Source organism: Xiphophorus couchianus, chromosome 21, assembly GCF_001444195.1.
Source record: "Xiphophorus couchianus chromosome 21, X_couchianus-1.0, whole genome shotgun sequence".
NCBI lineage: Eukaryota > Metazoa > Chordata > Actinopteri > Cyprinodontiformes > Poeciliidae > Xiphophorus > Xiphophorus couchianus.
Genome location: NC_040248.1, coordinates 819675 through 830050, shown reverse-complemented (window position 1 = coordinate 830050; position 10376 = coordinate 819675). Strand labels below are relative to the sequence as shown.

Below are 10376 nucleotides of genomic sequence, written 5' to 3'. Positions count from 1 at the left end.
TGGTGTTACAGACGGTGTTTTAAACCGTTTGGTGTTACAGACGGTGTTTTAAATCGTTTGGTGTTGACGGTGTTTTAAACCGTTTGGTGTTACAGACGGTGTTTTAAATCGTTTGGTGTTCAGACGGTGTTTTAAACCGTTTGGTGTTGACGGTGTTTTAAACCGTTTGGTGTTACAGACGGTGTTTTAAACCGTTTGGTGTTACAGACGGTGTTTTAAACCGTTTGGTGTTACAGACGGTGTTTTAAATCGTTTGGTGTTGACGGTGTTTTAAATCGTTTGGTGTTGACGGTGTTTTAAATCGTTTGGTGTTGACGGTGTTTTAAACCGTTTGGTGTTACAGACGGTGTTTTAAACCGTTTGGTGTTACAGACGGTGTTTTAAATCGTTTGGTGTTACAGACGGTGTTTTAAATCGTTTGGTGTTACAGACGGTGTTTTAAATCGTTTGGTGTTACAGACGGTGTTTTAAATCGTTTGGTGTTACAGACGGTGTTTTAAACCGTTTGGTGTTACAGACGGTGTTTTAAACCGTTTGGTGTTCAGACGGTGTTTTAAACCGTTTGGTGTTACAGACGGTGTTTTAAATCGTTTGGTGTTACAGACGGTGTTTTAAATCGTTTGGTGTTACAGACGGTGTTTTAAACCGTTTGGTGTTACAGACGGTGTTTTAAATCGTTTGGTGTTCAGACGGTGTTTTAAACCGTTTGGTGTTACAGACGGTGTTTTAAATTGTTTGCTGTTCAGACGGTGTTTTAAACCGTTTGGTGTTGACGGTGTTTTAAACCGTTTGGTGTTACAGACGGTGTTTTAAATCGTTTGGTGTTCAGACGGTGTTTTAAATCGTTTGGTGTTGACGGTGTTTTAAATCGTTTGGTGTTGACGGTGTTTTAAACCGTTTGGTGTTGACGGTGTTTTAAATCGTTTGGTGTTGACGGTGTTTTAAATCGTTTGGTGTTGACGGTGTTTTAAATCGTTTGGTGTTGACGGTGTTTTAAACCGTTTGGTGTTACAGACGGTGTTTTAAATCGTTTGGTGTTACAGACGGTGTTTTAAATCGTTTGGTGTTACAGACGGTGTTTTAAATCGTTTGGTGTTACAGACGGTGTTTTAAATCGTTTGGTGTTACAGACGGTGTTTTAAACCGTTTGGTGTTACAGACGGTGTTTTAAATCGTTTGGTGTTCAGACGGTGTTTTAAACCGTTTGGTGTTACAGACGGTGTTTTAAATCGTTTGGTGTTACAGACGGTGTTTTAAACCGTTTGGTGTTACAGACGGTGTTTTAAATCGTTTGGTGTTCAGACGGTGTTTTAAATCGTTTGGTGTTGACGGTGTTTTAAATCGTTTGGTGTTGACGGTGTTTTAAATCGTTTGGTGTTGACGGTGTTTTAAACCGTTTGGTGTTACAGACGGTGTTTTAAATCGTTTGGTGTTCAGACGGTGTTTTAAACCGTTTGGTGTTGACGGTGTTTTAAATCGTTTGGTGTTGACGGTGTTTTAAATCGTTTGGTGTTACAGACGGTGTTTTAAATCGTTTGGTGTTACAGACGGTGTTTTAAATCGTTTGGTGTTACAGACGGTGTTTTAAATCGTTTGGTGTTACAGACGGTGTTTTAAATCGTTTGGTGTTGACGGTGTTTTAAACCGTTTGGTGTTACAGACGGTGTTTTAAATCGTTTGGTGTTGACGGTGTTTTAAATCGTTTGGTGTTGACGGTGTTTTAAATCGTTTGGTGTTGACGGTGTTTTAAACCGTTTGGTGTTACAGACGGTGTTTTAAATCGTTTGGTGTTGACGGTGTTTTAAACCGTTTGGTGTTACAGACGGTGTTTTAAATCGTTTGGTGTTACAGACGGTGTTTTAAATCGTTTGGTGTTACAGACGGTGTTTTAAATCGTTTGGTGTTGACGGTGTTTTAAATCGTTTGGTGTTACAGACGGTGTTTTAAATCGTTTGGTGTTGACGGTGTTTTAAACCGTTTGGTGTTACAGACGGTGTTTTAAATCGTTTGGTGTTGACGGTGTTTTAAACCGTTTGGTGTTACAGACGGTGTTTTAAATCGTTTGGTGTTACAGACGGTGTTTTAAATCGTTTGGTGTTCAGACGGTGTTTTAAATCGTTTGGTGTTCAGACGTTGTTTTAAATCGTTTGGTGTTACAGACGGTGTTTTAAACCGTTTGGTGTTACAGACGGTGTTTTAAATCGTTTGGTGTTACAGACGGTGTTTTAAATCGTTTGGTGTTCAGACGGTGTTTTAAACCGTTTGGTGTTCAGACGGTGTTTTAAACCGTTTGGTGTTACAGACGGTGTTTTAAATCGTTTGGTGTTACAGACGGTGTTTTAAATCGTTTGGTGTTACAGACGGTGTTTTAAACCGTTTGGTGTTACAGACGGTGTTTTAAATCGTTTGGTGTTCAGACGGTGTTTTAAACCGTTTGGTGTTACAGACGGTGTTTTAAATTGTTTGCTGTTCAGACGGTGTTTTAAACCGTTTGGTGTTGACGGTGTTTTAAACCGTTTGGTGTTACAGACGGTGTTTTAAATCGTTTGGTGTTCAGACGGTGTTTTAAATCGTTTGGTGTTGACGGTGTTTTAAATCGTTTGGTGTTGACGGTGTTTTAAACCGTTTGGTGTTGACGGTGTTTTAAATCGTTTGGTGTTGACGGTGTTTTAAATCGTTTGGTGTTGACGGTGTTTTAAATCGTTTGGTGTTGACGGTGTTTTAAACCGTTTGGTGTTACAGACGGTGTTTTAAATCGTTTGGTGTTACAGACGGTGTTTTAAATCGTTTGGTGTTACAGACGGTGTTTTAAATCGTTTGGTGTTACAGACGGTGTTTTAAATCGTTTGGTGTTACAGACGGTGTTTTAAACCGTTTGGTGTTACAGACGGTGTTTTAAATCGTTTGGTGTTCAGACGGTGTTTTAAACCGTTTGGTGTTACAGACGGTGTTTTAAATCGTTTGGTGTTACAGACGGTGTTTTAAACCGTTTGGTGTTACAGACGGTGTTTTAAATCGTTTGGTGTTCAGACGGTGTTTTAAATCGTTTGGTGTTGACGGTGTTTTAAATCGTTTGGTGTTGACGGTGTTTTAAATCGTTTGGTGTTGATGGTGTTTTAAACCGTTTGGTGTTACAGACGGTGTTTTAAATCGTTTGGTGTTCAGACGGTGTTTTAAACCGTTTGGTGTTGACGGTGTTTTAAATCGTTTGGTGTTGACGGTGTTTTAAATCGTTTGGTGTTACAGACGGTGTTTTAAATCGTTTGGTGTTACAGACGGTGTTTTAAATCGTTTGGTGTTACAGACGGTGTTTTAAATCGTTTGGTGTTACAGACGGTGTTTTAAATCGTTTGGTGTTGACGGTGTTTTAAACCGTTTGGTGTTACAGACGGTGTTTTAAATCGTTTGGTGTTGACGGTGTTTTAAATCGTTTGGTGTTGACGGTGTTTTAAATCGTTTGGTGTTGACGGTGTTTTAAACCGTTTGGTGTTACAGACGGTGTTTTAAATCGTTTGGTGTTGACGGTGTTTTAAACCGTTTGGTGTTACAGACGGTGTTTTAAATCGTTTGGTGTTACAGACGGTGTTTTAAATCGTTTGGTGTTACAGACGGTGTTTTAAATCGTTTGGTGTTGACGGTGTTTTAAATCGTTTGGTGTTACAGACGGTGTTTTAAATCGTTTGGTGTTGACGGTGTTTTAAACCGTTTGGTGTTACAGACGGTGTTTTAAATCGTTTGGTGTTGACGGTGTTTTAAACCGTTTGGTGTTACAGACGGTGTTTTAAATCGTTTGGTGTTACAGACGGTGTTTTAAATCGTTTGGTGTTCAGACGGTGTTTTAAATCGTTTGGTGTTCAGACGTTGTTTTAAATCGTTTGGTGTTACAGACGGTGTTTTAAATCGTTTGGTGTTCAGACGGTGTTTTAAATCGTTTGGTGTTACAGACGGTGTTTTAAATCGTTTGGTGTTGACGGTGTTTTAAATCGTTTGGTGTTACAGACGGTGTTTTAAACCGTTTGGTGTTACAGACGGTGTTTTAAATCGTTTGGTGTTACAGACGGTGTTTTAAACCGTTTGGTGTTACAGACGGTGTTTTAAATCGTTTGGTGTTACAGACGGTGTTTTAAACCGTTTGGTGTTACAGACGGTGTTTTAAATCGTTTGGTGTTCAGACGGTGTTTTAAATCGTTTGGTGTTACAGACGGTGTTTTAAATCGTTTGGTGTTACAGACGGTGTTTTAAATCGTTTGGTGTTCAGACGGTGTTTTAAATCGTTTGGTGTTACAGACGGTGTTTTAAATCGTTTGGTGTTGACGGTGTTTTAAATCGTTTGGTCTCTCTCAGTTCCTGTGTTGCAGACGGTGTTTTAAATCGTTTGGTGTTACAGACGGTGTTTTAAATCGTTTGGTGTTGACGGTGTTTTAAATCGTTTGGTGTTACAGACGGTGTTTTAAACCGTTTGGTGTTACAGACGGTGCTTTAAATCGTTTGGTGTTACAGACGGTGTTTTAAATCGTTTGGTGTTCAGACGGTGTTTTAAATCGTTTGGTGTTGACGGTGTTTTAAATCGTTTGGTGTTGACGGTGTTTTAAATCGTTTGGTGTTACAGACGGTGTTTTAAACCGTTTGGTGTTACAGACGGTGTTTTAAATCGTTTGGTGTTCAGACGGTGTTTTAAATCGTTTGGTGTTACAGACGGTGTTTTAAATCGTTTGGTGTTACAGACGGTGTTTTAAATCGTTTGGTGTTGACGGTGTTTTAAATCGTTTGGTGTTACAGACGGTGTTTTAAACCGTTTGGTGTTACAGACGGTGCTTTAAATCGTTTGGTGTTACAGACGGTGTTTTAAATCGTTTGGTGTTCAGACGGTGTTTTAAATCGTTTGGTGTTGACGGTGTTTTAAATCGTTTGGTGTTGACGGTGTTTTAAATCGTTTGGTGTTACAGACGGTGTTTTAAACCGTTTGGTGTTACAGACGGTGTTTTAAATCGTTTGGTGTTCAGACGGTGTTTTAAATCGTTTGGTGTTGACGGTGTTTTAAATCGTTTGGTGTTACAGACGGTGTTTTAAACCGTTTGGTGTTACAGACGGTGTTTTAAACCGTTTGGTGTTACAGACGGTGTTTTAAATCGTTTGGTGTTACAGACGGTGTTTTAAATCGTTTGGTGTTACAGACGGTGTTTTAAATCGTTTGGTGTTACAGACGGTGTTTTAAACCGTTTGGTGTTACAGACGGTGTTTTAAATCGTTTGGTGTTACAGACGGTGTTTTAAATCGTTTGGTGTTGACGGTGTTTTAAATCGTTTGGTCTCTCTCAGTTCCTGTGTTGCAGACGGTGTTTTAAATCGTTTGGTGTTACAGACGGTGTTTTAAATCGTTTGGTGTTGACGGTGTTTTAAATCGTTTGGTGTTACAGACGGTGTTTTAAATCGTTTGGTGTTACAGACGGTGTTTTAAACCGTTTGGTGTTACAGACGGTGTTTTAAATCGTTTGGTGTTACAGACGGTGTTTTAAACCGTTTGGTGTTGACGGTGTTTTAAATCGTTTGGTCTCTCTCAGTTCCTGTGTTGCAGACGGTGCTGGTCGGTGCTGGCGAATGCGACTCAGTGTTTAAAGGTTTCTCAAACTGCCTGATTCGGTTGGGGGACAAAATGGCCAACTATCCCCAGGACCTGGACGACAGAGAGAGTCTGAACAAGATCTGCACGTAAGTTCAAGTCAAACACAGGAGAGCAACGGATCGTCTCCTGACACGTTACAGAACCAAAAATTCTTTTCACATTTAAAGTATCTTTAAATGAAAGAGGATTTATTAGATCATTTTGGAACATTTTAAAAGTTGACTCAGGATTTCACCTCCAGTCAGATGGAAACAAAACTGGACTCGGTTCAGATCCACTTCCTGTTTGGAGGAATTATTGATGGTTTCATTAAACTGTTTGACACTGAAGTGAAAAGATAAAAAGCAGAAACACCTTAAAGCTGCTGCTGCTTCATTTACACCTTAAATCTCTGATCTAAAGATTTAAAATCATTTAAATCAGATTCTGAAACAGATTATTTCTATAGTTATTAGTCAGAGACGCTTCAGATGAAACAATATGAGCAACTGAACCTGCAGGCCTGGGGGGAGGGGGGGGGCACCAGATGGCAAACTGCCCCCACCACCATCCTGCCCCCCCACAGACAAACACATGATTTTTTAATGCAGTGACGGCTCCATCACAGAGCTGCTGAGGCGTGGCAGGAGGAGGGTGTTAATACGCCTCCTCACACACACACCGACACACACACACCGACACACACACACCGACACACACACACCGACACACACACACCGACACACACGCGTTAATTGCTCTGAGATGTATCTTGGACACAACTCGGGTCAGCAGGTCGACATCAATAAGAGCAGATTGGAAGATTGGATTAGATACGCTGTGTGTGTGTGTGTGTGTGTGTGTGTGTGTGTGTGTCAGCACGCGTCGCTCAGCTGGCTGGTGTCGCATTTACATGAACTGCGCGGCGGAAAGCGATGAAGAGGAGATGATTAAAAAGGAGGAAGACAAAGAAAAGCAGCAGAAAATATGAAGGAAAATAAATAGGAGGCAGAAAATGAGGCCAAAGAGTAAAAATATATTTAGATGGGAAATAGTGCGGCTGATGGCTGATATGAATAAAACATGAAACCAAGAGAGAGTGAAGCCTGAGAGACAGAGGAGAACTGAAAACACAGAAACTCCGTTTTATCTCCAGCTTGTTGTTCGACTCAGGATTTAATCCACATGTGAAGCAATGATGGGATTTGAATCACCTGGATTACAAGCAGGTGGAACGTCTTGAACGGCCACCAGGGGGCGACAGTACCGGAGCGTCAGGCAGTTACCGGAGCGTCCGACAGTCAACCGCCTCATTAAGTAGCTTTAATGGAGTCGCCTGGTTGACAGAACCATGTTATCATGTTGGGCCTACAGGGGGCGCTGTGGAGTAACACCGACCGACTGAGCAGCTCTCTGCGATCTCACCAACACTTTCTCGGTTCTGACTCAGATTATAACGTTAATCTGAGTTTAACAGACATAAAAAACTGAAAACCAGAAAACCAGAAAATCAGCTTCTTACCAAGAGAGTTTAAGATGATTTTCACCAAAGTTACTGAGTTTGTTGCAGAAACAGAATCAATTTCTCATAAAAGAAAGTAAAAGCGTCAGTCATCAGCGTAGAATAAATCAGTCCAGGTTTTCATCCGTAACGCTGCAGTTTTCCAACACTGAAGTTATTTTTTCACTCAAAATCTCATCGCAGGACAGAATAATCCAGAATATGGAACCAGAATAATCCAGAATATGGAACCAGAATAATCCAGAATATGGAACCAGAATAATCCAGAATATGGAACCAGAATAATCCAGAATATGGAACCAGAATAATCCAGTTCTGAGGTTTTTACGTGTTTTTATTTTTCACCTCCAACAGGAAGTCGATGTGGACGATGTTCTGTCGCCATCGTTTCTCCCTCGTCGGCCATGTTTGTTTACTCTGAACTCACGTTTGTGAAGATTTCCGTCTGAATGATGAGTGAAATGTTATAACATAGATATACATGTTATAACATACACATAACATGTATATCTATGATGTAACATAGATATACATGTTTGTTATAACGATTTTATCGTTAAAACTGACTGAGGATTTTAAAACGAGGCTTCAGGGAGGAAACGTTACAGGAAACACAGAACTGAACTTTAGCAACAAAAACAAGCCGAGAAACGATTCTTCCTGTTTTGTAAGAATAATTATAAAAGTTCACCAAACCAGAAATGGTGCTGTAATCTGACCAGTAAGGAGCTACTGGTGTGAGGCTCTGACCAGTCTCCAGTGTTTGGTTTAGTTTTTCTATCTGAAATGTTTAAATGAAAGCGTTTAACGTGGCGGCGCTGATCCAGTCAGACGGGAATCATCAAGGCTTCAGAATCAGGATCTCATTAAAGGCCGAGTTCAAACAGATTAGAGCTGAATTATTCATGTTTATGTTCACAGATTAAATATTCTCAGCTGCCAGCGTGAACTAGTTCACTCATCAATATTTCATTAGCTGAAGGTTCCTAAAATATTTTAAATGTTGGAGACGAGGTCGTCGTGTCGACTCAGTTTCTGTTTGAAGGCCATAAAGTTTCACCAATAAACTGCTTTTATTAAAGATTATGCAGTAAAAACTAAAGAAATTCAATCTGAGCAGGAATTAAATTGATTTTAATCATATTGAACCAGATGAAGCCGTTATTCTAGAGTCTGTAGTTTATTGTTGAGTCTTCTCAGTGAATAAAATATTTTATGATTGTAATATTTATAATGTTCCTCTTACATTTATGACACTTTAAAAATACAGCAGCTCTCTGCTGATCCAACGTCTCTGATGCGTTTCTGAAGGGAAACTCTGGAGTTTTGTTTTTACTCCATTAACTCCATGAAGTCCAGAAGGTTTTTCATTACCAGGTTTTTTATCGGCCACCAGCCTTGGTTCTGAGTCCAGTTCCTCCCACTCCGGTCGGAAGCCTGCGGTGCTAATCGTTTCTGTCTTCTCTCGCCAGTTACTGGGATAACTTCCATTCCTGTGCCACGACGGCGCTGGCCGACTGCCAGGAGGGGGCGGCGGACCTCTGGGAGAAACTGAAAAAGGAATCCCGCAACCTGAATTTCCGTGGGAGTTTGTTTGAACTGTGTGGCGGCGGAAACGGCGCGCCCAGATCCGGGGGCCTCGGCTTGCTGCTAACCGCCCTGCCCACCGTACTGACTTGGCTGGCGTTTTAACAGGAAGGAGAAGAAACACAAAGTTAAAGAAATAAAACACAAGAAAATACGTCCAACTGATAAAAAATCATTAAGAAACAGTGACAGCTACTCCTCCATCCTGAAAAACACGACGTCCAGGACTGAGTTTGCATTCATCAGAAGAAAACAGCAGAATTGGATTTTTGCGGCGCTACGGCAGCCCGGTTGGCCCTGAGGGAGAGCTCGTCCAATCACACGCCACCTCACCCAGAGGTCAATAACATGAAATATTCAACACGCCATTGACCTGAAATTAAGACAATGATGAAATTTTGATGGATATTCGCCAACTTACAATTGTGGAATTACATAGTATTAAAGTCAGCCATGCATTATTGATGTTGAGTCGGCCGGGCCTGGCCGGCGCCGACACGCCGTCAGGACGGAGAGCCGGGTTGCCATTTAGCCTGAGGTACTAATTCATGTGTAACGCAAGACCAAGTGAAACTCCACAGAATCAATAAGACAAACCGAGGCATCGAGCCCATCCAGAACCGAGGCATCGAGCCCATCCAGAACCGAGGCATCGAGCCCATCCAGAACCGAGGCATCGAGCCCATCCAGAACCGAGACATCGAGCCCATCCAGAACCGAGGCATCGAGCCCATCCAGAACCGAGGCATCGAGCCCATCCAGAACCGAGGCATCGAGCCCATCCAGAACCGAGACATCGAGCCCATCCAGAACCGAGACATCGAGCCCATCCAGAACCGAGGCATCGAGCCCATCCAGAACCGAGACATCGAGCCCATCCAGAACCGAGGCATCGAGCCCATCCAGAACCGAGGCATCGAGCCCATCCAGAACCGAGGCATTGAGCCCATCCAGAACCGAGGCACCGAGCCCATCCAGAACCGAGGCATTGAGCCGACCCAGAGCCTCGGTTCCTACGGACTGCTTCTCATTTTAACGGCAGCAGGTTGACTGAACACGGCAGCAGAGACGGGATGTTAGCGAAATGTTTGCTGTGCTAGCGGTTACCGTGCAGAGGCCGCGGTCACACCAGCTAGCAGAACGGGTCACAGCTACATAATTACAGGCAGCAGTGGTGACAATATTCACCTTTGACCTGAGCAGCATTCTATTATCAGAAAAACACTTTCCTGAATTTATATTAAAATCAACATGTTGCATTTGGTGAAACCAGGTTATGATGCCGGTCCAGTGAAACTCGTTCTGCGGGTTCTGGTGTGACCTCGGTCGCTTGGCGCAAGTTTACTTTTAAAGAAATAACAGATCAGCTAAGAAAGTCTTAGCATTTCAGGAAATGGGCATAAAACATTAAAATAATCATTTTTACATCATTTATGATGAGAAAACTGAAGGTAAAGTTCATTTTGTACAAGATCAACTCAGCTAGCCAGAGCTAAATGTGGCTAAAGTTTGTCCAGAGTAAGTCATGGTTAGCTTGAGTAGCATTTGTTTAATGTCCTGTCTGACATTTAATGTCAGACAGGAGCTACGTTGCAGTTTATCAACAATCTGACATTAAAGCAGATTCAGAGAAAACATTTTGAGACAAATGTGCTAGCATCTGAAC

At 41.7% G+C, this 10376-nt stretch overlaps 1 protein-coding gene across 1 annotated transcript in view; it reads left to right on the top strand.

Annotated features, from left to right (window-relative positions):
• The window catches only part of nrn1a (neuritin 1a), a 16702-nt gene extending 7558 nt beyond the window's left edge, over positions 1-9144 (top strand). Inside the window, exons 2-3 of the mRNA XM_028004494.1 lie at positions 5561-5708; positions 8596-9144. Of these exons, the coding sequence (XP_027860295.1) occupies positions 5561-5708; positions 8596-8815 (368 nt within the window). The 3' untranslated portion in view covers positions 8816-9144. The remainder of the gene's footprint in view (positions 1-5560; positions 5709-8595) is intronic.
• Positions 9145-10376: the final 1232 nt, after the last annotated feature.